General features: G+C 35.0%; 2 protein-coding genes across 3 annotated transcripts; one reads left to right on the top strand and one right to left on the bottom strand.

Moving 5' to 3' along the window:
* Positions 1-289: 289 nt before the first annotated feature.
* LOC120774393 (tRNA methyltransferase 10 homolog A) lies at positions 290-1,529 on the bottom strand. Its single transcript, XM_040104010.1, has 2 exons — positions 730-1,529; positions 290-671 (listed from the first exon to the last, which is right to left on the bottom strand). The coding sequence occupies exons 1-2, from the start codon at positions 1,502-1,504 to the stop codon at positions 490-492; spliced, it is 957 nt and encodes a 318-aa protein (XP_039959944.1). The 5' UTR covers positions 1,505-1,529; the 3' UTR covers positions 290-489.
* Positions 1,530-1,913: 384 nt separating this feature from the next.
* Positions 1,914-20,801, top strand: LOC120773909 (rootletin). 2 transcript variants are annotated; one of them, XM_040103093.1, is made up of 13 exons: positions 1,914-2,387; positions 2,494-2,635; positions 2,714-3,180; positions 3,254-3,335; positions 3,394-3,500; positions 3,668-3,775; positions 3,838-3,927; positions 4,000-8,652; positions 11,929-12,024; positions 12,103-12,416; positions 15,925-16,024; positions 16,751-17,029; positions 18,718-20,801. In XM_040103093.1, the coding sequence occupies exons 1-13, from the start codon at positions 2,349-2,351 to the stop codon at positions 20,389-20,391; spliced, it is 8,151 nt and encodes a 2,716-aa protein (XP_039959027.1). In that variant the 5' UTR covers positions 1,914-2,348; the 3' UTR covers positions 20,392-20,801. The 2 variants fall into 2 exon arrangements, with proteins under 2 accessions (XP_039959027.1, XP_039959028.1); XM_040103094.1 differs by lacking the exons at positions 11,929-12,024; positions 12,103-12,416; positions 15,925-16,024 and having other exon boundaries at positions 1,915-2,387.
* The last annotated feature ends 6,119 nt before the right edge of the window (positions 20,802-26,920 follow it).

Here is a 26,920-nt window from a genome sequence, read left to right as displayed (position 1 = left end):
TTTGACAGAAAAGTGCGATGTACGCATCTATATAGTATGTTCACGTAAAACTCTCATTTTTACGAGAAAAGCACTGAAAGCAAAGCGTTCATTGCTGCACACCCTTTGTTTTCTGTGCTGTTTCAGTGTGAACTGTCACGTAAAGCGAGGAAAGTTATATGTTAAAGGATGTTAGATTACACGAAGTTCATATAAGCAACTAAGATAAATTGTAATCGCGGTAGACTGAATTTTAAAATATAAAACTAACGTGTTGTCTTTAGAATATAATTCCAAAATTTAATGCACATTTAGTGGTACTGTGCCATGAAATCTATGCTTTATTGCTTCTTTAACCCAATTTCATGGATTTTCAAAAAATACTTTCAATTGTGTTTATTCTAGCTTTTTACGGCCAAAGTGTATATATTTTTGCTTATACCATTCAAAAGGTTTTTAATATAGTGTGGAAAAAGTTTTTGCTCCATAATTCAAGAAATCATTACGACGTCAATTCAAATCGTAAATGTTATCAGCAATTATTTCAGTGTTTGCAACTCCTTTGTCATTCAAATGTTTTCCTGTCTCTTCTAAATTTAGTTTAGGTTTAGCCCCCTTTCTTTCAGGTAACGTTTCAATAATGGCTTCAGTCCACGACTTTCCTTCCGAGACCCGCAAGAGTATTTCAAATACTGAAATCATTTGAAAATCGTTAAATATATCGACATCATTCTTAATCAAATAACTTACCATGAAATGTACTAAGTACTGCACGTGTTTTCATATTCACGTGTTCGTTTAGTGGAAGACGCGCTGTGTGTAATCCGTTGTCAATTGCTCGTTTATGACACAGACCCTTATGATGATTGTGATCCACTAAACCTCCAATGATATAGATTTTACCCTCCTCAATACTATCCAGCACAGTATCCGATTCACATGTCAGGTATATTATATTCTCTTTAGGAAAAACTTCCATATGTGTTGTATCAAAGTGATATTTCAAATGCCAATTTTCCCAGCCATCATTTCGCTTAAGGCTAGTGTGAATACGACCGTCAGTTTTAATACCAGTTAGGTGCAGTTGTCCTGGACATGTTGAACGACGATTTATTGTATAAATACGTAGACATTGTTTTATGCATTTCGCCACGTCGCGATCATGCATCAATTCATCGTAGTCTAAATCAATTGCTACGCTAAGTTTGCCCAACTCTTGTTTATCAACCTCAGCTTGACGTTTCTTCAGCTCTTTACGTGAAGGACCGTTTCTAGTGGGTAATCCTTGAGCTTGTGCTTCAAGTCGCTTTTGCTTTTGTCTTTCACGTTCTTTCAGCCGACGAGCCTTTTTGAATTCTTCATACTTTTCCAAACGTTTTTGTTTCTTCAATTGATTTTTGCTTAGAGGATTTGGTGGGGTTTCTCCAGGCCCATGCAATTTTGTTTCACATTCTACCTGTTTGCTTTTTTCATCATCTTCAATTTTTTGCAATTTTGCTTGTGGCTCCAAAATTTCTTCGGGCATTATTGTTTTTATTTATTTTCTTACACGCTGTTGAATCAGCTGATGGCGATTTGTGGAACGTAAAACTATCAGAAATTAATCAGATATGTTATGAAGACAAATGCTGAGAAGAAAATGAGTGCCCTACCCATTTCAATCGGGTGTAATAGTATTTTTTGCAAATGAAATTCCATTTATGTCGTTTTAACTATGATTTTACTTCAATAAATTTCTTGTAATCATGAAGAGATAATTAGTATATTTTAAATATGTAAAAATAAATTATGTGAAATATTTATAATAATTCAATGCAGCCCTGTTATTTCCACCGTACAAAAAACAAAAAAAGCCGAGCGTGCGTCGTTTTGTCTCGTACCAAATGTCAAATAATTCGAAAGCAATAGTTAACGGCAGTTGCGTTTTTTCTTCAATCTTAAAATTTATGAACTTTAGATTTCTTTACGAAAAATTATCATGACAAATAGATTATGTTAATTTTGGAACTTATTATAGTTAATTCATCACCGCTAAAGGGCGTAACTATAAATAAACAAACAGAAAGCGCAGAGTGAGAACGAAACTAAACAACTGCGACATTTTGAAAAAGAAAAGACGCGGCAAAAGAACGATTAATGAATTAATTTTTTTTTTTTCTAAAATATATCAACACTAGGATTTAAAAATCATCGGTTATTATATGTATATTCGTTCTACGGTTTGTCATTGCTGTTGTGCTGTGGTTTTGTGAAGAAATATATATTCAAAATTTTCTTATAATACAAATTCCAAGTGAGCCAGGTAGGCAAAAAGACGTCATAGGGAAAGATAAGGATTAAGCAAGGAACAAAGCCAATATTTTGCTACAATGGATGTGAGAAATTGGAAAAAAGTCCTATTGCATTGGGTGAGTAGTAAAGTCAATAAAATTTTGAAATAGTAATAACTAATAGCACACAAATATTTACTGATGTTTTCACATATAATTTTTTTTTAATTTTGCGTTCTCGTAGGTAACTGAATGCGGATTTGTTGCCGCTAATTACTTCAGCTTGGAACAGACAGATATTGACGAATTTTATAGAAATTTTCGCTTAAATCACAATTTATTACAAAAGTCAGAATTACAAGACAACGTAATAAGTTTCTTAAAAGGTAATATTGCAAGCAAACTGAATATATGTATATATGTACTATTATTATCAATATTTTAAAAACTTTCTTATTTTTCAGACCAATATGCCGATTATACTCCCCTACTGGACGATGAAAATACTATCAGTTCAACAGAGTATATCTATGTTTATTCCCTATTTTTACATTTTTGTTGTGTAAAATGTCCAGAAACAAATTTTCATGACATCTGTAAGAGATTGTCTGTAAACAATCAACGAAATATTGCTGCCTTCTTCAATGAGTTAATTGATTGTCAGTCCATAAACCGAGAAAAGTTGCGACAAGCTATTGCTGGTACAGCTTTGCGAAGTAACAATTCGCCGGGTACAGCAAGTGACAGTCACTCTAGCAGCAATAACTCAACGGGTACCACTAATAATTATTCGTCATCATCTTTCCCCCGTCTGGACTCACCATGTCGACCGTCACGCTATGCTGCAGGCAATAGCAGTCCACGTATTGTACCGCCAACACCAAAATCTGCAATGTTGGAGGAGCGAACACGAGAGCTCTATAATTTGCGAGTAAGTATAAAGCATAAAATATTGATTTATTGGAAATAAAACAATAATAATTATCTTTAAAAATTTTAAATAGGCACAACTGGAGACAGAGAGATACGAGAAGGGGCTGCTGGAAGTGCAAATAAAACAAAATGAAGAAAAGATGAAGAAATTAAGTAAGCGCTACTGAGCTTTGTTACAATTCAAATATTTAACTCCCACTTTTTCTCGCAGATCAAGATCATAAAAAGCTGCAACAAACAATTCAAGATTTAAAAAACGATATACTCACGCAAAATACAACAGAAAGCAGTTCCCCAAAAAATAAAGATGGAGAACAGGTAATGCTACATTTAATTGTTTCAATTTCTTGTTATTTTACTCTCGGCTACTCCATAACGGCCCAGTCCAAATTTTATTATAAAATTTATATTAATGCCTTCAATTATCAAAATACAACTATTATTGTATTTTTATTTCAAAAATGGCTTTGGTAATGAATGTTTAGATGAAACGTCGTTTATGCAGAGAAGTGTCCCAAAAGGAAACCGAAATAGCAAAACTCAACGAGGTGCTGGGAAATCTAAGGGAGGAAAAGAATTTGGTTCAAGAGAAGGTAACGTAAACATTTGTTGTTCGTCATGTTGTTGTAAACTGTATGCATATTTTATATTACAGCTTCGTCATGCTGAAAAACAAATAATGGTTTGCATGAATCGTATTACAGAGCTGGACCTGAAAGTCGATGAGCTTACTACTGAACTCGAGGTAATTATACTAACTGTTTATGCATATATTGCATGTGATCTAATAAATATGTTTACACTTATTTATTAATAGCAAAAAGAGTTCACCATACAATGTTTAAGTGAAAACAAACTAGAACTGGAACAGTTTATAAATGAAACGCGTTCGACGGGGAATAATTCACGCCCTGATTATTTGGATGCTTCATTCTCCCCACCCACTGATGGAAGTTCAAGTAGTCCTGAAAATCTCGCACGCTCTGTGGTCGATGTGCAATTGCGCGAAAAGGAACACGAAAATTCTGAACTACGCGACGAATTGTGCATGCTAAGGAGCAACAACAAACGTTTGGCCGACTTAATACGAAAATTTACAACAAAACATGCGCAGGAATTCAACATAGCCACAAGAATTGGAAGAGCGGAAGAGCACAAAGAAATCACGCCAGCCGATTGTCTCAATCATTTGGTTGACTATGTCGAACAACTGGGTTCGTATTATAAAGACGAAAAGGGTCGGGTGAAAGCCTTACAAGGCGAACTACAGTCCAAGCAGCGGCGTAACGATGAACTCAATCGCAGCCTGTTAGAGTTCGAGAAGGAGGTGGGCGCACTGAAGGAACAACTAGAAAGTGTAGACAATTTAAATCTGGAGCTGGAGCAAGCGAAGAAACGTATGCAAGAAAAGATAATACGTTGCGAACAGGAGATTACCAACATTAACGAGCAGAAATACGAGTTGGTCGCCAGGCTCGACACGCTGGCCAGTGACTATGACACGCACAAGCATAAGTGTGCCGCACAGCGTCAAGAATACACGACAAAAATTAAAAATCTAGGTAGTGAAATATCAGACTATGAAAAAGTCAATGCTTCGATACGGAAGGAAAACGAAGACTTGAACGACGAGGTGGCCACGCTGCGTAAGAAGATAGAAACACTGCAACAAGGCATGCTCAACAACACCGATGAGATACGAACATTAAATGATCGCATCAAAAACTATCAAAATGAATTGGAGGCGCACGACAAAACCGAGAAAATGCTGAAGGAGAAATACGAAAAAATACTCGTGCAACATGAAGACACCAAACGTGACAGGCGTGAAACCGCCGATCACCTGGAAGCCATGCAGAATAAGATCACGGTGAAAGAATTCGAAATGGGCAAACTGGGCGTGGAAATAATCGAGGTGCGCAAGAAGAATGATGAGCTGGAGACGCGCATTGACACGCTTCTAACGGAATTCAAAACCGAAAAACATAACTACGAATTGGCCATAAATACGCGCGATGAACGCATACGTAAACTAACAGACGAGCGTAATACGGTGGAGGAAAGCTTCGGCAAGCTAAAGAAAGAGAATGAGCTATTGCAGCAGGACTTCAAGGAGGCAAAGGAAGAGCTGAGCGCGGCGCTTAAGACATTCAATGCTTTGAATGTGCTATTGTGCGGCGAAAAATCCAATACCTCCGTTAATTTGGCACAAAGACTATCGGAAGTCTTAAGCAGCAACAAACGCTTGGCCGAGGAGAAACTGGAGCTCAATAAAAAATTGGAGCATATGAGCTGTAATCACAACGAAACGGTTTCGAAAATGGAAGTTGTGGAACAGCAAATGAAGAATCTCATCACAGAAAAAGAGGAAGTGGAAGCCAATTACAAAGTGCTATTGGAACAGAGTGACATGAAGCTGAAAAGTGCGGAAGATCAAATCAAAATTTACGAGGAAGACATTGGCAATTTGAAAGAGGCCTTCAAGCAGGTCACGGATGAGATGCAAAATGCGCTACAGGTGAACACCGAAGATCACACGGTGCGTTTGATGGAACTTGGTGTTGAGCACGAACGCGTTGTGAATGCGCTGCAGGTAGAGCTTACCGCCACAAAGGAAGAGTTGAGCCTTAAGGAACACAATCTGAAGACGCTCATGGAAGAGAGTAGCGTAGTCAAGAAGAAGCTGGAAGAGAGCATACAGCGCTTGGAAGAAGTACAAAACGAACACTTGCAATTTGGCAAAGCCAGTACTGAAAAGCTCAAAGCTTTGGAGGCACAAATGGATAAAGTAGTAAAGGAAAATAAAACGCTGCTGCATGAAATCGATACCTTCAAGGCTGAACACAACAAGGTCAATGGTAAAATACTCGAAGCCGACAGCGCCTTAAACGAACTGAATGCGCAGCTGCTGCAAGAGTTAGATCACAAGGGTGAATTGAGCGTGAAGCTGCAGGCAAGTGAAACGCGGTTATTTGAAACCGAGCAAAAGCTCGAGAGCATACTCACGGAGAAGGCGCACACTATAAGTGGTCTGAAAACCGCCTACGAGAGTCAAACAGCCGTGCTGAAACGCGCCGAAAATCAAGTGAGCACCTACGAAAAGGCAAACTTGAAGCAAACCCAACAAATTGCCACACTGCAGCAGAATTTGCAAAAGGTCAGCGAAGAAAAGGAGCGACTGAGCAAAGATGTCGCTTCGTTCACATCACAATTGCAGCGCGAGCAAGACGAAAAGTCGGCGCTGTTAGCTTCGTTAGAGCAAACAGCCGATCAACTCAAGTTGGCGATCTGTGAGAAGGATCAGCAAGCAAAGATATTGGAAAAAAGTTGCGATGAGCTCAATAATCAACTGCGGGATGCCAATGAACTTGTCGCTAAGCTACAAACTGATATCTCAGCCAAAGAGGCACAATTGCAGCGGCTGCAAGAAGAGCAAGAGCACGAGCGCGACAATTGGCAGACGAAGTTGTCGGAAATGATGCGCATGCTGGCCGAGCAGTCGGTGGAGCAGGAAAACAACGACAGCATATTAGAGCAAATCATCACGGTGATCGAGAATCACTGCAATTCAGCGGGCGATGCGGAGAAGACGCTAATCGATGAGTTCATAAAGGTGCCCGCCTCTGAAAAGGCCACGCAACTGGGTAAACTGCGTGGGGCGCTCAATGGGCTGCTGCATAATATCGCACAACTGCACACACAACTCGACCAGACCGAACAGAAACGACAGGGCGCTGTTGAGGTGTTGGAAAAGGCGAACGACAAGCTGAACAATCAACTGCTTAGCCGAAATGCCGAAATCACCGAGCTGCAACAGCAACTAATTGGCGAGCGTAAGCAAAGCGCCGTGGCGGAACATCTGAAAGACGAACTGCATGAATTGAAAGCTGTCAACGAAAAGTTGAGAGCGCAGTTGGTACAGCTCGAGCATGAGTACAGCGCGGTTAAAGAGCAATACCAGAACGCCACAAGTGCGCTGGAACGCTTGGAGCAGGAGAAGCAAGAAGTCAAAAACGAACTGCAACGCGCCAATGAGAATGTTACGCGCCTCATACAAGGCAGCGATGCATTGCGGCAGGAGAAAGACACGCTCGTCGAACAGCTGCAAGAGCTGCGTCTACAGCTCACACAAACCAGCGTGCAGCACAGTTCGACCGAGTCAATGGTGAAGAATATCTTACAGAATTCCACTACACTGGAGCGTAAGCTGGACGCCACCGAGAACGAATTGAAATTGCTGCGTATGCAGTTGCAAACGCTGGAGAGCAAGAAGGAAGAATTGGCTGCTGAGAATATCAAGTTGCGTGAAACACAGGAGGCTTATCAGAAACGTATTGAAAAAATGGCTGTCAAGTTGGGCGATACGCAAGCGCGTTGCTCGAAGAGTGAGCACGAAAACGAAAAGCTCAACGAGACGCTGAATACAACAAAGAGTAGCGTCGAGAAGTTGAAACGCGAAAAGAGCACGTTGGAGGCTGACAAACAAGTGCTGCAAGAGCGCGTAGCCGCCACAGAACGCAGCCAACAACAGCTAATCGCCAAGGTGCATCAACTGGAGCAAACGAAGCAGACACTCGAGACGGAGAAAAAGCAATTAGAAGCCGCTGAGGCAGATGCTAAAGCCAAAGTGACAAAACTCGAGAAAATACGTCAAATGAATGAGGAGAAAATACGAAAGTTGAACTATTCGCTTGAGACAACCGAAGCGAGCAATGTGCGTTTGAATCACGAAATCGGTGCCATCAACTCGCAACTGAACGAACTACAGAACACCATTAGTGCAGACAACACTGCCGAGAAGTTGAAGGTCGCACTTGAGGAACGCGAACAAGCGCTGGCACGTGCTAACGAATACGAAGCGCTTGCAAATAAGCTGCAAGCCGATGCCGAACAATTGCATGAGCAAAATTCCAATATCAACGATCAACTATCGAAAATCTCTCTATCACTGCAGATATCACAAGAGAAATGCGAAAAATTGTCGCAACAAATGTGCGACCTCGAGATGGACATGTGCGCGCTGAAGGAGGAAAAAGCGCAAATTGAAAACGAACACTTGAATACCTGTGCCAAGTTGAAGGCATACGAAGTGCAAAATAGTAACTTGCGTTCGGAGCGCGAGGAGAAAGTCGTCGTACTCGAAGCGCAACTGGAACAAATCCGAAAGGAGTTAAGCGTCAAAGCCGAAGAGATTACAACGCTGCAGTCGGAGCGTGACAGCTTGCGCTGTGGCAATCAAGAGGACGACGAGGAGCTGGAGCAATTGCGTAAACGTTTGGCTGCTGCCGAGAAGCAAGTCGAATCGGAGCAGCAGGCCAATACCCAACTACGTGTGGACAATCAAATTTTACAAGCCAAATACCGCGATTCCAAGCAACGTCTGCAGGAGCAAACCGAAAAGGCGGAGGAACGTATCAAAGAGAATCGCCTGGAGATGGAGGTCAAGTTGGATAAAATGAAGAACAAAATGGTAAGTTGTACCGCCGGACAATACACACATTTGTACGTAGTTAGTACTCGGTGTTGTAGTCTATAAAGTTTTTTCTTTATATTTTTCGTAAACTTAGTTGAGCAAAGTCCTTGCGTACTCTAGTCATGCCCAATTGTAGGGACATCACACTGTTAACAGTCCTTAAGTGTCTTAAGCTAGTTTGTTCTATGTTTTTATGTACGTTATTCCGTCTGTTGCAAATGAAAATGGTGTTGCAAATGTTTCATGAGTTTGTGGTGGAAGCTTCTATGGCACTCTTAGAGTCACTAAATCGGTTTGCAGATTAAAATGAGTTAATATGCTTTATTTTTTTAATCTCACGAGTTCATAGAGCGAGTGGAAATAATATAAGTATATAACATATAAGGAATTTTATGCTTCTGAAATCTATAAGTGGAGATATTTTATATCCCAAACTGCCAAGGCTTACTTGAAGTAATTTAGCAAGTTTTTCTGTTGATATTTCCATGGCTTTCTACATATGTTGAATTTCTCTTTATCATGCTCCTAAATGTAGGCAACATATTTTTCTAAACATTAACATGTTCGAAAATATTAGCGACGGGACAAATTTTTTTTAACTGTAGTTGTAATGGTATTATTCGACCGGTTGCCACGCACACAAAAAGTGTTTTCGAAAACAAAAAAAAACGGGACTGAGCTGATTTTCATTTTTCTTAAGGCAAATTTTTCACCAGCAAAATTATTCGTCAAATGAAAGAGCAGTATTCACTTTATGTTAGGTTGTTCTGATGGAATGCAGTTTTTGTTGTTGTTGTAGAAGTGGCAAAAAACATTCCTGAAGTAATTTGGAGGAATAATGCCGGTTAACAGTCCTTGGCCGGATAAAAATCCTGGTCCGTTCCGGTTACTTAGACCCGACTGTCGTGGGAACGGACAGTTGGCCGCTTTTGGCTGATTGCTTCCTTCAAACAGTCCAATTGTTAACAGTACAAAAGTTTGGCTATAAGGAAGTACTTTATAATGGATGATTCTCTGCCAATCACACCAAATACTTACCAAAACCTTCTTCACTAACAATCCTGGCTTTGCCACCCTTTGTGCCGGCTCATTGCGATTCGACCACGAACGTTTTTGCTTGACGTTGTCGTAAGTGATCCTCTTTTCAATACCAGTAATTTTTTAATTTTGTTGCCACTCCGCAGCGATTCGCAAATGGACTTTTGGTCCATGATCCTTATTTCATATAACTCTTGTGTTACCCATACATCGCCCTTGGTTCAAAGACGAGACAATATACTGCGAGAATATTAGTCCCGGTAGTTACACAATGAGTCTCCCAAAGGGCTAGGTGTGTCGTCATACATCTTCTCTACCTACCTACCCATAAATCGAGCTTCTTTTTGTATCCAGCATTATTTGAATAGTAATAACTGTTTTACTATGCAGGGTTTAGCTCTTGGGTAATGAAAATAATACTTGTATTGCGTTTGGGCTCTAGATTGTCAGTATTTTATCGAAAATTCCGACAATTGGCTTTTCTGAGCGTAGCGCATTTTTGAGATCAAAATTATCGGAATGGAATAAACTACAAACTTCTTTTTTGCCGTAAACACCGCTTACGTGGTTATAGCCGAGTTGACAACAGCGCACGTTTTCGCTGTTTAGTGTCAATTGGAGATTCCCGCTGCTTTCCGGCGGGTACTGCGTCGATTACTTTTAGAACTGGAGTGTTATCGTCCATTCGGACGACCTGACCTATCCAGCGTAGCCGCTGTTTTTTAATATATGTATATTTTTGGGTAGGTTGTTCGAATTCTTAGTCTTGTATTTGCATACTTTTAGGCGTAGGCGTTTTTGTCAAAATTCACTGATCTTATCATGAGAAAATCATAAATTAAACACTTCAATAAATAAATATGCATTTGTATATCATTTTGTTGCGCAATGGACGGAGCTGGATACATAAAAATATTCCATACTGTTAGACGTCAGATATTTGATATAAATAAAGGCCTATTTAGTCTATTAACTTCAAAACTAAGCTACAAAACAAGAGAAATGCGCCTGTATTTCACACAAAATTACTTTCATGCAACGCATAAATTCATAAATACATAACTGGGCAATTTCCCCAACATCACCATTAACACGAGCACTGCCAACGCAAAACTCTGTCATCGCAAACAATTTTCTCATATACGAATTGAACTAAACTTACCTACTTAAAGCAACATTTTTAGCGAAATTAGCCATTGCTGACCTTGGTTTTTCTTTTTCTCCTTTTTTCATTGTTTCTTCTTTAAAACGAACTCGAAACGAACAACGCAGACGCAATGTCACAGGTTCGAAATCTATGGGACCCGGACAAAGTGGAAAAAACGATTCAACACCTGTTTCAAATATTTCGTTGTTGTATTCATGTCGCAAGTAATGCTTGCAATCACGCTCAATATCTTTATGTCGCGCAATGATATGGAGCTGTCCATCAAAAGCAACTCTCCGGCGGTTTTCTAAGCGCGCCACTTACGTTACGTAACTTAATTCCACCAAGGCTTGTGACATACGCGATGATTTCTCTCAGCATCTATCATGTATTAATATTGTTATAGAATTTTAGCTTGTACTTAATCTTAAACTGTATATATACGTATATATATGTATATGCGCGTCTAGATTTATCTATTTGAGTGTTTTAGTTTTGTTATTGTAAAATTTTGAATAGATATATAAATAACATTATTTTTTTAATGTTTAACAAACGAGCAGCCAGCGTGTGTTTTTGTGCATGTGTGTTTGTATATTTTTTTGCAAGTGAGGAAGTGTTGCATGCACCGTTAGTAGATGCAGTGCACACTCTTTGTACAGCTGTGATGTCCCCACAGTTAGTTGACCAACTAATTACTCCACCATTTAGTTGTTGTTGTTATGAAAGCAGCATAATTTAATTATATATTAATAAAGAATTTTTAAAAAATTTTTTTATAACTTAAATTGCTAATAATTTTGCATATTTTCTTGCCTCGAATACACATTTGAGTTTTAGTCTAGACAAATGCATTGACTTCATGCCATACTCCCTGCAATCCTTAGTTAGTCCTTTAAAAAACAATTTTTAGAAGTTTTACAACAACAAAAGATAAATATTCTGATTTTGCGCCCTCTATTTGTTTCTCAATTTCCATTTGACCGTTTCCGGTCGCCTTTCCACATTAAATATTGAACCGCTTCGCCTCCCCGTCACCCTTCAAACCGTTCGCTTAACGTTTTGCTTGTGCAAATCTCGCTCATCAGAAAACATTATACACCGACGAAGTGACGAAAATGAAAGGCAAACAAGACCGTGAAGTCAGCAGCTTGCGCGCCGATATGGATGTACTGAAGGCACAGGTGAGTGGCGCCTCATTTACGCATACATAAATTATAATCGTGTATATTTTCTTAATTTTTTGAACTTTATCTACGCAGAATGAAAAGTACGAGGAGCACATACGCAAGCTCTCCGGTCAAATAATGAAGACGAACGATCGCATATTGGAATATCAGAAGCAAAATGCCATATTATCTACCAAACTAAATAAATTGCAAGAGACCGCTGCGGATGCACACTTCAAACGTCCCAGTTTTGCAACGAATTCATTGCCAAGATCGCTGTCGTCGGCCGCATCTAATGCGGCTACCAGCTCCAATTTGGCAATGGAGGATGAAGAAGGTGAAATTTTCAACAACACGTACCTGACCGATTTGCAAACGGGCCGCATGTCCATGTGCCGTGATGTTTGGTGAGTTTATATTTAAAAAATTTTAATATATTCAAAAACTGCAAAATATTTTTTGTGAACTGGAAAATTTTTCGTCTTTCGTTAGTTGTTGCATACATTCTGAATAAATGTACTTAACGCTATTGTTTTCTATAAAACATTGCAAGAACGTTGCGTATATGTATGTAACTAGGCGCATAAACCAATAATATACATTGTATAGGTATATTGATAGTTTCTGAAGTGCACATTTTACAGTTATCTTATAACAACAGTTTTTCTAGTTTCTAGTGTTTTTAGTTCGATTCAAACCAATATATTCTAGTTTTATTTTTCAAAAAAATATATTTTCGAAATAAATATTTTCTCAGTCCTGTTGTTGTTGTTATTGTGTCAAAATTTTTGCCGAGTTGGCAGTTCTTGACCGGATAAAAAATCCGGGTCCGTTCCGGTTACGTAGACCTGACTGTGAGAACGAATTTTCTCAGTCATAGAGTTGCTCAGTTTCATTTATACAAGCTGCAGATTTCTTTACTTTCAGTCAATATTTAATGCAATATTTCTTTGCGGAAAACATTTTTTATTTTTAAAAGTTTTTATTTGATATTTTCAAAAATTAATTACTTTTATTTAACTTTTTTTTTTTTAAATTTATATATACATATACATATGTATATATGTATGTACATATATATATAGAAAAACTATTTTCGCTATTTAATTGAAATAATTAAATTCATGTTTATTTTTGAAAAATATTTTATGTAAATACATATATTTTTTTAACATATTTTTTACATTTTGCCTATAAAATTTTTTTATTTATTGATTTTAAAATTATTTTGAAAAATAAAATCTGAAAATATTCTTTTTAATATTTTTTTTAATTTAAACTTATTTTTTAACTTAAATAGTTTTAATGGAAAAAATTAATTTTTTGTTGTTATTTATTTATTTTGTTTTAAACTTTTTTTTATTTTGAAAAAAAAAATCTGAAAATTCTCTTTTAAATAATTTCATTAATTTAAACTTATTTTTTAAATTAAATAGCTTTAATGAAAAAAAATATTTTTGTTGTTGTTTTCATTATTATTTAAATTTTTTTATTCCTTTTTAATTTTTTTTAATGTACACTATTATGTCTTATTTTTTAATTTAAAATAGTTTTTTTTGTAATTATTTTTTTTTTATTGTTTTTATTTGTTTTTAGCCAAAGATGAGTTGAAAGTAAGCACTAGCAGAACAAGCACGAAAAAATATTTTTTTTTATTTCTGTTTTATTTTTTAATTTGCTTTCACTGACTTTTCTGACACCATAAATATATACATACATACATATGTACTATATAAAATCTTTATCTTTATACATTGTACAAACTAAATACATACAGTCTGCGACAAAACTAAAGCACGAAATCTACCTTGTCGGTATTTAACTGGATAAAATCATAAATTAGGCATTACGTGATGTTTTATTGATTTGTATTTTTAGTTCATGTATTCTTCTTTTAAAATTAGTAAAAATTAAACAAATTAACTTATTAAAAAAATATATAAAATACCATATATGAAAAACTCCAAAAAATTTGGTGCGACAATACAAAAGCACGAAATGGTTTTATGATTGAAAAATTTATGTCTTTCAATATTTGGTTGCATATCCCTTATTTTTCAATACAGTTGCAAATCGGCTAGGCATGGCATGGACTCAATTAATTTATTTGATATGTCCCAGGAAATGCTTTTCCATGCTACCTTCACTTGAATGTATAAAACGGCCTTATTTTTACAATTCTCAATTCTGATTTTTCGATCTACAATTTACCATTGGTTCTCTATGGGATTGAGATCAGGTGATTGTGCGAGTCGCTTCAAAACCTCATTCCTGTTATCAACAAACCACTGTTTTACACAAATAGCAGTGTGTTTCTGGTCGTTGTCATGTTGATAACTCCATTTTAAAGCCATTTCTTCTGCAACATGTGGCAGCATTAATATTCTGAGAAATATTTTTATGCTTATATTTGTCCATTATACTGTTTATATGATGAATTTATCCTATTGCATTCCCTGGAAAACAACCCCACACTAGTACATTGTCTCCACCATGTTTCACCGCGCTTGTTTTATAACGTTGATTTAGGCATTGTCCCTTCGGTCTGCCTACCAGCTTCAGCCCATCTCAATCTTTGATATTAAACTTGCCATTTGGTAATCGCTCAATTTATGTGCATCCTCACAAATTCCAATCACGCCAGTCTGTTTTTTAAATAAATAATACGGCTTTTTTGCAATAACTTGCTACAGGTAGCATGAAAATTCCCCATCGACAGCTCGACGTTGTATGGATCTCTGTAATATATTTAACCGTAATTGTCTTTAATAGATATTGCCGATATAAAAGGGTAATTTTTTATTGCCCGAATGACTCCCTTATCCTCTCGTTCGGTTGCTCTCCACGGCCGTCTACCTCTATGCGCTGTAACCAAAGAGCTTGATTTGCCAAATCAGCTAAATGTTCGGGAAACATTAGGATGATTTATTCCAAACTTTTTTGCAATAGTCATAACCGAATTTTTTTTCTTAAAATCCTTAACAAATTTTTTTCTAAAATGAACAGAATACTTATTTCGAGCCATTGAAATATCTTTCTCTTTAACATACAACCAACCGTACTGAATGACGAACTGCAACTGAATATGCATTAATATTTTTCTAATTAGGTAATAACTACACATATCCAACATTTCTGATCATTAAAAACCGTTTGACAAACAATTAATGTGCAATTAATGTAAATTCTTAGTTATGTGCTTTTGTTTTGTCGCACCAGATTTTTGGAGTTCTTCATATATTTAATTTTATATAATATTTTAGTAAGTTAATTTGTTTAATTTTTACTAATTTTAAAAGAAGAATACATGAACTAATAATACAAATCAATAAAACATCACGTAATGCCTACTTTATGATTTTATTCGGTTAAATACCAACAAGGCAGATTCCGTGCTTTAGTTTTGTCGCACACTGTATGTGTCCGAAGACACAGTTTTCATTATTTATTTGTTTTAAATAATTGTTTAAAAAAGTAAATATTTCTTTTTTTACATTTTTTTAATTTTTAAAGTTTTGACATTTTTGTAAAATTTTTCATTATTAATTCAAAATGTTTATTTGAAAGAAAATAATAAATGTTTCCTTTTTTTCATGTTTTAAATATTTTTCTCTATTTATTCTAAATAATTGTTAAATGAAATAAATATTTCCTTTTTTACATTTTTTAAGTTTTTAAAGTTTTGACATTTTTTTTTAACTATTTGTTTTTATTATTAGATCGGAAATTTTAATTTTTTTATTTTTTTTAATTTATTTATTTTTTTAAATTTATTTTTTTCTTTTTTATATATATTTTTTGAATTTAATTAAAATATATATTATCTTCCTACCAAACATTATGCGAAACCAAAATTTTTAATAAAATACAGTTATCAATTCAAAACTATCATAATGATAATTTAACTCATTTCAGCGCCGAGGAGTTGCAATATCGAAACTCTCTGCTACCGCCGCACCTGAAAAGCACCTATGCTGCACAATACGACCATGGCTTAGCCGAAGATGAGTTGAAAGTAAGCACTAGCAGAACAAGCACGAAGCCGACGACGAGTCAAGACACAAAGCCCTCAGAGGGAGAAACAACAGTGATTACATCCAAAGCAGTATCGCATCCAACAATTTCCAGAATTTTTCACTGTCATAAAACCAAAAAGTTGAAATGAAAATTTCCACGTGGACGATGCAAAATAACAAATTGCTAATAATTCAGCACAAGAAAGCCAGCAAACTAAAAAAGAGTTATACACAAAAGTGACAAAAATGCGCTTCTAACCATTTGCAAAACAAAAAAAAAATTTAAAACGAAACGAAGAAGGCAAATTTACCCTTATCTAAAATTGACTGCGCCTTAAGAAATTGTATATTTCACAAACATACATACAAATTGTAAGGGTTTTCCTTCGAGTACATGTGCACCTATGCTAAATTTCACTTATTGCCTCAATGTAAACAATTTCAAGCAATTAAATTAGTTTGTTCAAAAACTTTGTTGTCATTGTTAATGCATTTCGCACGTTTGTAATTGTGTTCTCTCTATTTGATGCATTGTCCTGTGTACGAAAAGTCGTTTTAATTAATGTTCTTAAATTGGTCACGTGTTGTTTAAATGTTTGTACTTGTCAGTGGTCTTCGTTGTATGCTGTCTGCATAGAATTCAATAATCGCAATATTGCATAAATCTTAAAAATATATCAACTTTATAGAATTATTTACTCTCTTCTTCACTCGCACTCTCCTAGGATGGCCCCAACAGCTTGGATGACAGCATGAGCGCTTTATTAAGTACAACAGGTGGTGGTGGTGCGCGCAAGAAACTCACCGGCATCACGAATTATAAGCGTCCCGGCCCGCCGACGCCGAGCAAACATGGCGGTCGGCTCTCGTTGGGCGGCAGCTCGGAGCCGCCACGCGAAATACTCAAAGAAGTGAATGATTACGGCAGCTCGGCGAAAACTCCGGTGCGTTTTGGCTTCTTCGCGTCGAAATTCAGCCTGGGCAATAGCAATCCAAAGGATGAGGTGAGTTTCAATTGGCCACACTTAATGTTCATTGTTTTCTTTTCAATATTTGAGTGGAAATTTGAGTACTTATAAGTGTTAAGCTTGTTCGGTTTAGTGTTTTTTTCGAAACGTTGTTGTGTAAGTGTTAAGTTTGGTTATAATAATCATAGTTTTTTTTACAAACTGACCTTTTGCACTCTAAAAATAACTTATTCAAGAAAAAAATTTAATTTTAAAATTTTGTTTTTTTAAATATTTTAATTTTGAAATTTTTTTAATTTTTAAAATTGGAGAATTCTTAGCTAAAATATATTTTAAATCAAAATAAATTATTGTTATATTTTAACCTACAAATACATTGAGTTTCTTTTTGACATGAAGCGAGTGCGAAAGGTGTTGAAAAATTCTAAAAAAAATCGAAATTAAAGTTTTGGTATATAGTAGGTAGTATATTTTTATTTTATCTAAAAAAAAATTATAGCTTTTCTGATATTGTATATTTAGTATTATCTGTGACATTCGTTCGTGTCTCATTCTTGATTTTTTTATTCAAGATTATTTTTTTTTATAACCAAAAATTTCTATTCATATGAACAAAGATTTGAGCTAGATTTGTTTTAAATAAAATTTCCTTTTTAATTTTATGTAGTAGTTTTCGTATGACTAATGTATGAATTTCGAAAATTTTTACATACGTCTTTGAGGTTATATTTTCGAAATACTATGTTATCCAAGGTATCATACCAAAATCGTCAAATCTGAGTAAAGATATCATTAAAAAGTCAGAATATTGAACCGAAGAACAATTTTCGAATATCTAATGTATGAATTTTTACATACGTTTTTGAGGTTATGTTTCCGAAATACTATATTATCCAAGGTATCACACTAAAATCGTCAAATCTGATAAAATATAACATTCAAAATTCAGAATATTGAACCGAAGAGCAATTTTCAAATATCTAATGTATGAATTTCGAAAATTTTTACATACGCTTTTGAGGTAATGTTTTCGAAATACTATATTATCCAAGGTATCACAACAAAATCGTCAAATCTGAGTCAAATTTTTTAAGGTTATGTTTTCGGATTACTAAATTTTATATGTAGGTATCCCATACAAAAATCGTCAAATCTGATAAAGGATGATAGTATTAAAAAGTCTGAATTTGGAACAAAAGAGCAATTTTTGCCTTTAGAAAGCCATGAATTTAAAAAATTTAAAATTTTTTATTTTTACCGTTTTGTATTAAAAAAAAACTAGACCTTTTCCAAAGTCAAATATTTTTATAAAAAATCTAAACAATATTCCTGTGTATTCCGAATTAAACTTTTAACGATCTTCGAAATATCTCATGCGACATTTTTCATTATTGCATAAGTCGCATGCGATATTTTTTATATGTATCCGTAATTTTTTAAAATTTCAAATATTAAAAATTATCCGATTTTATGCGAATCGGCTTGTTCGGTAGTAGCGTCGTTTTCACCGCTGCTCTTTCCTTTCTGTTCTTTGTGTTGTATTCGTAAGAGTTTCGTTACCGTTATTGTACTCGTAGTTGGTTGTTGCTGTTCCGTAAGTGTTTCTTGAGCGTGTTTCAAACTTTGCCATTAACCAACTTTGATTCATTCTAATTGCTTTTGTTTTCTACTTCTACAAATGAAACACACAAATTTCGCTCAACAATTATAATAACAACGTAAAGGCTAAAAAATTGTCAGCTGATCTGCTTAAGGCTGTGCAAAGGAAAAACTTCGAAGCGATGTGCTTGAAGAGTCCCGATAATATTTGCACCTCAACGCCGCGCAAAAGCAAATCGCATTTCGATCGTCGTGGTCTATTCAAACAATTCATGGCGCTATCCGGTTCGTCGATGCTTTCGCTAACCGTCGAGAAGTGTCCGCCAACAACAACGCACACCGAAGAATTGAAAGCGGTGCCGGTGCCAACACTCTCCTTGGCCGATGTGTCGGCCATCAGTCATGCGCCAGCGTCGCAAACGCATTTGAAAATGTTGGAGCAACAACGTGTCGCACGTAAACGACGTAGCTCGCTGTTACGACTACAAATCGGACGTAGGTTGAAAAATTTGCCGGCCAGCAGTCCGATTACAACGGATACACCATCCACCGGCACGCCACAAACACCGCGGAAAGTTGGCAAGAAACCGTTAAAGCCGCTAATGGAAGACTTCGATCGGCATCGCGAAGACATAATCACTCCCACCACTGGTACAACCACTTCGGCTACTACGGCAACGGTCACCACGACAACTGCCAGTTCAGGCGATGCGCTGAGACGTGGCAGCGGTTTTGGCGGTCGCCATCGTCGTCGTTCGAAGCGTGATCGCGGACCACGTTTGTCGTTGTACGCCAGTGGCGGCGGTCATCGTACACCGAGTCGCAACAAATTGCGCGAACAAATGCGCAAGAAGGCACACAAACAGCGCCGCGACAATTTCAATCGCGGGCGTGCAATACCAACTGATCAACGCCTCCAAGGCGGCCAGCAGTGCAATGAAAGTGTGCGCGAGAGTGAAGATAACAATAATAGTCACACGATACGACTGAATGCCACGATTGTGCTGTCGAAAAAATGCGAACACCCTGAAGACTATGATACACCGGAGTATACCTCGAATTATTTCAGTGAAATTATATCCGGTTCGCAGGGAGTTATTGAAGAGACCAGCGCTGAACACAGAGCAAACGTTTCGCTCAATCCTCATGAGACCAATATTTCACCGGATTATGCTTACGATACGAACCTTACGCAATTAGCATTGAATGAGCAAACCAAGAGAAATCACTCCGGCGACGAAGATAGTTTAACGGAAACTTCGAACAACGGTGATGAAAGTGAAACGAATGCTGATGATAGCGATTCGTCCAGCTTAAACACTTCGCTGCCGGTGGAACGCAGTCTCAGAAACGAGCCAGCGGATGAACCATCAACGCTTGATGAAATCGAAATATACGATGCTCGCTCGCGACATTTCGAACAACTTGCTTCGGAGACTTCATCGGCGGCACCGTTCGCTGTAACCGACTTTGCATTCGATGTTATTGCCTCGCCGATAAGACGTCGCTCCGTCAAGCATAGACATTCCGTGACATACACACTCGTGCCGAAGTGCGCCAAAGTGACGCTGGCGGCGAACTTGGAGCTCGATACGCCGCAAGTGTTGGCTATGAAAGCGCTCGGCGAAAGTGAGCAAAACGATGGCGACAAAGCGGCGCAGATTACGCTCGCGGATGTGGTGCGTTTGTGGTCAAGCATCTGGGTGCGTTTGGACCAACAACTACAGTTAACCGTCACAATCGCGGTCTTTGCGCCGATAATCGCTTTGATCTATCTGATCTTTTCGTTATATGTGTGAATATGTGGTCGTAATGTAGAACTTTCGTGGTCTACTCAACGAAATTAAGAATTTTCATTTATTGAAAGGATTCGTGGTCAGGAATGTCATATTTATAAAGCATCATTGGAGCTTTATGTCCATTTAATGTGAACCTGAAATGGATTCAAATTTTGAAACCCTACAAAAACAAAAAAAAATATTAATAAATTAAAAATTAATGTTGTCTAAAATTATTGTTAAGATCAAACAATTGCTTTATGTATTAAAAAAAAACTATATTTTTTGTTCTAATTAGTTCCGTAATATCGTCTTGCAGCATTGATTTGCTCTGCCGGGAGCGAAATTCCATGCAAACACGCCATTTTGTTGTTAATATCTATTTGATTAATGTGCATATTTAGAAATTTTCAATTTGCTTAAGGCAAAATCGCTATGTATTTCTAAAATGATGATATTGTTCAATAAATTTTGGAAAACTGGAAATTTTTGAAGTTGCTTTTGAAAAATAAACGATAGATATTCCATATAAAAATCGACAATGCAATGTTCATGGTATATGACAGTGGCTGTTGCCATTCAATGCCCTCTTTCGGAAATCACTGACAAAAAGTAAGAGACACTTCTCTATAGCGATAATGTAAAAAACCCATTTTGCAGCAAAGAATTTTTTTTGCTTTACAAATTTCGAATATTCTCTTTCAACAATATACTTTCTCATACAAAAATAGATATACATACTATACGCGAATCGCCTTTCATATTCCGATAGTTTTACTTCGCTATTGACACAAAACGTGAGTTTTTAATTCTTTTTAGGTCAATAGTTTTCAAATATTTACTCTTTTTATTACTGTATGGAATAATACGCATTTTGAAGCGAGTAGGTGGTATACATATACTATATATATACATACATACATATGTATATGTATATAATCAACGTGACGAGCTGGGTCACATGAACATGGTCTGTTTATCTGAATGTACCCAAATTAGTCCTTCAGTTTTTGATATATTGATCTGAAACTTTGTAAACATAATTTTTTTACCCACTAAGTTTCTCTTTTGTTGTAACCGCCGATAATCGATCACTTAACTTTCTGGATACAGCTGTCATAAAAACTGAAAGATCAAAATCAGTTCTTTGTATGGAAAATTGTTTTTATTTGTTAAGATATTTTCATGAAATTTGGCTTAGACTATTATCCAGCCAACTCTACAATCTCTAAACATATTACTCAGATCAGACAACCATGACTTAGAACTGTTAAACGGACCAATTAAAATAAGATTTTCATAAAAAATATTTTTTCCTTATTAGGTATGTAACTTTAATACGACTTGAAGTTAGTTTATATTGAACAACGGGGTAAAAAAATTTTTAGGTTATGTTATCGTTTTATTGTATGATGCCTTTAAGAAAGTTATCGAAAAGAAAGTTGGTATATGTGATGCCAAAGGCAATATCAAAATAATTATTACTCTTTAGTATTTAGCTTGTCTTTCGGAAGTACATAATGGGCATTCGGCGTTTATGATGATTTGCGGAATCAAATTTCTGGTGCCGAAAACTTCAGAATGTTGCAACCAAGTGTTTTTCATTGATACAAATTATTCAAAAAAGCGTCGAGAACACTTTGACGACGAACAACATTCAGGACGGCCATCAAGATCAATAAAATAAATGTTGCTTGAGTACCGACGATTAACAGTCAGTGATATGACTAGCATCGTTCGACTATCGGAAGGATCAGTGAAAACCAGTGAACCAGTGAACCATTGAAACACTACGAGCATTGAAGACTACTCCAGAAATTGACTTTAACAACTGTTACGAGAATTTTGAACAAAAAAAAAAAAAACGTTGCCACAAGTGTATTGTGACCAAGATGGATTCTTTGAGAGGACGACATAGATTTTGAGAAATAAATTAAGAATTTTAAAATTTTGAACAAAGTCTTACTATTTTTTGCTCATAGTATTATAGCTTCCCCATGCTTCTATAAACCGAATACATGGATATTCATTTCTTTGACCGACTCTTTACCGTTGTTTTGGTTAACTCAAAGATTTCTTTAAAAATTTGCGGGTAATATAAATTTCATGTAGAAAATATAAGTTATCAAATTTTTTAACACCCACGATATCCACAATTTCGCGTTGCTAGTTGACCCAATCGTTGTTGCATGAAGTTGACCAGGTTCAAACACTGATATTGAAGGATATTTTTCCAAATATTATAGATGCAGTCCTTCATCCGACCAGGTTTTAGGGCATCTCTTTAATTATACGCATCTCTAGGATTGCCCAAGCATTCCAATTCGAAACTATTCAGGGATTTGAGAAGGTCACTTCAATACACTCACATTTTAATTTTTTATATATTCGATTGTGACTTTTGAAGTAAGAAAAGGTACGTTACCCTGTTGAAGAAGGAAATCCGGTCCAATTAGTCATTGACTCCCGGGGATGGTGTGCTATATTGAACAATTTAAATAAACTGTGCAAATTCCTTATGGTTGAACGTTTCTCATTAGTTAGTTGCTTAAACTTTACCATTTTCAGAATTTTTTTATTCACTCATAAAAAAAAGCATTAATATTTCAAAAAATTAAATTTAAATAATTCATTTAATTTATCAATTTAATTTCAAAATTTTAGAAAAAGAATTTTTTAACTTATTTTCAAGTTTTAATTCAAAATGCGGTTATCAATGAGCATTTAAAAAAATCAAGCAAATGTCTTATTAGATAAGCGATTTTCAATAAAATCAATTACGATACTTCGATAATGGAACTTTCGAAGAAATTCAAAAAATTTACTATTCTATAAAGCGAAAAAGTTGATAGCATTAAAAAAGCGCTGGTCGCGTTGATGACTTACTTTTTTTTATCTACTGTATGTTCATTTAAGGTGTTAACTGGGTTTCACAGGTATAAAAAAAAGGTATTTTTACGTTTTTTTTTTAATATAAACAATATACATACATACAAGTAAACATCATCAAAAAAATTGCTCTCGCCGTGGACAGCATAACTTAGTATTGGTTCATCTAAAATTAAAAAACCAAACATATTCCGTTAGTACATATGTATATAAATCTCGTTTTTGAATGTAGGGAATAAAAAAATTAAAATTTTAATTTTTTCTCAGACCTTGAAAAAAAACTCATTTTTGGTCCATTTATTGGTTAAAAAAATAAGTTGTAATGAATTTAAAAAAAAATCCTACGCTTATTAACCAGATAATGTTATTTTAAGGAAGTAGTAAGGTTAATTCGAGCAAAAAAAGCATATTTTCAATAATTTTTTTTTAAGATACAATCAATATTTATTTTATTTGTATAATTATAGCATAATTACATGATATTTAAAGAATATTCTGTGAACGTTTCATAGAAAAATATTAAAAAATAAGCCGGTGACAGAGAACCTTCGCAGACGTTCCAAAAAAAAATTGATTCGTGGTGAACCGCATAACTCATGACTGGATCATCTGAAATTAAAAAACCAAATTGATTTGATTAGTGGATAAGTTTCCTCACGTACGCTGTTGAGTTTTTTGTTTTTTTTTTTTTTGAATGATTTTTCAATTTTTTACAACGCCGGCTTCGAAAAAGTGAAGTGTGAGAAAAACACGTTTAAAGTTTCACAGCCGCTCATAATCAAATCGGAGGGCGGAGACTTGCAAGTGTATATCTCCGTCAATTTTGCTTTATAAATGCAATCAAAAAATACCTTACTACCCCCTTAAAGATGTGTACCCAATTCGAACTAAATCGGTCCACAACTTTTCGAGAAATCGTGTCCACCGACTTCAAAAACACAGTTTCGAGAAAAACGCATTTAAAACGGCGCACTTAGCCTAGCTAGCCTCGACCGCACAGGTTCCCAAGGCTGTATCTCCGAAACTATTACTCGGATCAACTTGAAAATTTAGTACAATATTCTAGAGATCTTGAATTTAAAATTTTTATTAACTAATAATTAATTTAATAATAAAAAGTCAAACCCACTTATTAACTCCTTAATAAATTAATAAGAAATAATAAAAGTGATTAAACTACATATAAAATTAAATTTAAAAATTTAAATCAGTTTTGTAATGGTGAAATTAATATTTGAAAAATATGTATATCATTTATTCAATTATCTACTTTATCCTTTTCAGAACTCTCCACCAAAGCGGCGTCTCAGCAACATATTCAAGCGGAAATAGAGCTGTACGCCAACAACAATGCATTTGAAGCCATAATTGAAAAACGAACGTCCATTTTATTGTTTTTAATATTTGGATATTTGCGGTATATGCTAACTTAAATTATTTTAATATTTATTCTTACTTTATTCAACAATGTATACTGTTTACATTTTTAATATTTGTGTTCACCTGTGTGTGACTTTGTTTGTGTACAGCAACAATGTAAAGCGTAATTTGCTGTTGCGATTTTAACCACAACTTTTGGATTATATGAGTAGTGGTACCAAAAGAGTGAGTGAGAGAGAGAGTGGCACAAACAATGATATCTGTATGTAAATTATTTGTGGAAATGCATTTATCAAACCGAAGAAGTATAGTAAATCAGTTGTAGCACAAATAAAAACACAAAATATTTACATATAGATTGGCAATAAATTTTCTCTCCATCTAACACATAATATAACTACAAAAACGCCAACAATTACAAACACACGCAGGAAACACTAATAGGTATATAATTGTATTATTATCAATTAATTTTTAATAATTTGTAATAATCATTTCAACGGTTGTTTTCTTTAATTACAAAAAAATCAAGAAAACAATAAAAAACTTTATTGTATTTGCATTGAAAATATATAGTTTTTATTTATAATAATAAGAATAATCAATAAATAATATTGTACAGTTGTTGAATAGCATTTGACATATTTGCGATTTAAATAAATTTATTGGAATTTTATAATTTAAAATTGTACCGAAGTATTTTTTTTTTACTAATAAGTAAAATTTTTATGACTTGTGGTGAAGCTTTATAACTGTATACATGTGTGTGCAAGCTTGTTTAACGTACGGTACCGTACTATGTATATGCGTATCGTTCATACGTCACAAACTTCATATTGAACTTGGTCCTAATTGCTTGCGCTATAGTTTAAAATCGCGTATTCATAATAAAAGCAGTTATATATGTATATTGCAACTACATATGTATTATATTTATTTATACTCTATATAATATTTGTGTGTATCTTATGAAAATGCAATGTGAAACATGTTTACAGTCGAGAGGGGCTTGTGCTGCGCGCTTCGTGTTCAAACGAGAAAAATATTTTTGTTTTTAATTAAGCAACTGCTTGATATGTTTACGTACTGTTTCAAGAATTTCGCATTAAAAAAGGAAAAATATACATATACATACATACATACATATATATATGACATATTTATTTGTGTTGTTTGCGAAAATTTATGAAACTTAAAAGTTATATACTTATGTAGATCAGCACAAAAATTGTCTCGGTGTTTAAGGAATCGTCTCAGTGTGATTCTCCGAAAAACCACTGATTTTCGCGATTTTTTTTAATGTTGAAATTAACTAATCGGTCCGGTTTTTTTTTCAACAAAATAAATCCATTCATGATGAATACTAAGTGATTTTTTAATATTTATTTATTGAATGTATAATATAAATAAATTGATGAAATTACACGTAAAAAAAGATCCTATACGATGTCCGCAATTTTGATCTAAAACCAAAATTTCAAAAAGATTACTAATCTGTAGAAAAGTCACTATCGGGCTATGGAACCTTTTTTTGGTTTTGAAATTTGACAAAATGGCGGCGGTTTTTCGTAGAAAAAAATGGGAAGATTTCAAAAAAAAGCTCCATAGTGCGTTAAAGAATGGCATGTAAAAATGTTTTCTCCAAACTGGAACTAGATATCTTCTATCTCTACCTTTGAGAGTGGAAACCGTTCTTAAAAGCACCACTCTGAGAAAAACGCGTTAAAAGATTGGAGTCGCTATGTTCATCACTCTGCTCCCTTTCTTCATTAAACGCTGTAGCGACAGTAATAATTTGAATTTCGATTTCAAATGTTTATTACAGTTTATACTATCCGATAATGCAACAAAAAAATTTTATAAGAAGCTACTTTTTTGTCGGAACCGTCAATATCGGACCACAATAGTATTGCCGTGCCAAATCAAGTTCTTGTAAGGAATCTTGTATTTGTAAATAGTATTACTATATAGCAATCGAAGATAACGTTTTTTGCTTGTTTTTGGTTAGAATTCGTTTTTATTCGAAATACATACATATGTATTTCAGTTCTTTTTTGATGAATTTTTTTAATTTGGTGTTTTGCATTTTTTCTTAAATTTATTTTTATTTCTTTTTAATTTATATTACTATATAGCAATCGAAGATAACGTTTTTTGCTTTTTTATTTTTTTAATTTATTTTATTTTTTTAATTTTTTATTTTTTTTAATTTATTTTTTTTTTTTTAATTTTATTTTTATTTTTTTTTTTTTTTATTTGTTTTTTTTTTTTAATTTTTTTT

This window comes from Bactrocera tryoni, chromosome 4 (assembly GCF_016617805.1).
Source record: "Bactrocera tryoni isolate S06 chromosome 4, CSIRO_BtryS06_freeze2, whole genome shotgun sequence".
Taxonomy (NCBI): domain Eukaryota; kingdom Metazoa; phylum Arthropoda; class Insecta; order Diptera; family Tephritidae; genus Bactrocera; species Bactrocera tryoni.
Note: the sequence above shows the minus strand (reverse complement) of the source record. Positions and strands in the feature narration are given on the sequence as shown.

Bases quoted from the DNA above. Each gene is read 5' to 3' on its own strand.
- LOC120774393 (XM_040104010.1), bottom strand. From the start codon at position 1,504: ATGCCCGAAGAAATTTTGGAGCCACAAGCAAAATTGCAAAAAATTGAA. The intron at 672-729 runs GTAAGTTATTTG...AAATGATTTCAG, and splicing joins AGTACTTAGTACATTTCATG to TATTTGAAATACTCTTGCGG.
- LOC120773909 (XM_040103093.1), top strand. From the start codon at position 2,349: ATGGATGTGAGAAATTGGAAAAAAGTCCTATTGCATTGG. The intron at 3,336-3,393 runs GTAAGCGCTACT...TTTTTCTCGCAG, and splicing joins AGAAAAGATGAAGAAATTAA to ATCAAGATCATAAAAAGCTG. The intron at 17,030-18,717 runs GTGAGTTTCAAT...AACAACGTAAAG, and splicing joins ATAGCAATCCAAAGGATGAG to GCTAAAAAATTGTCAGCTGA.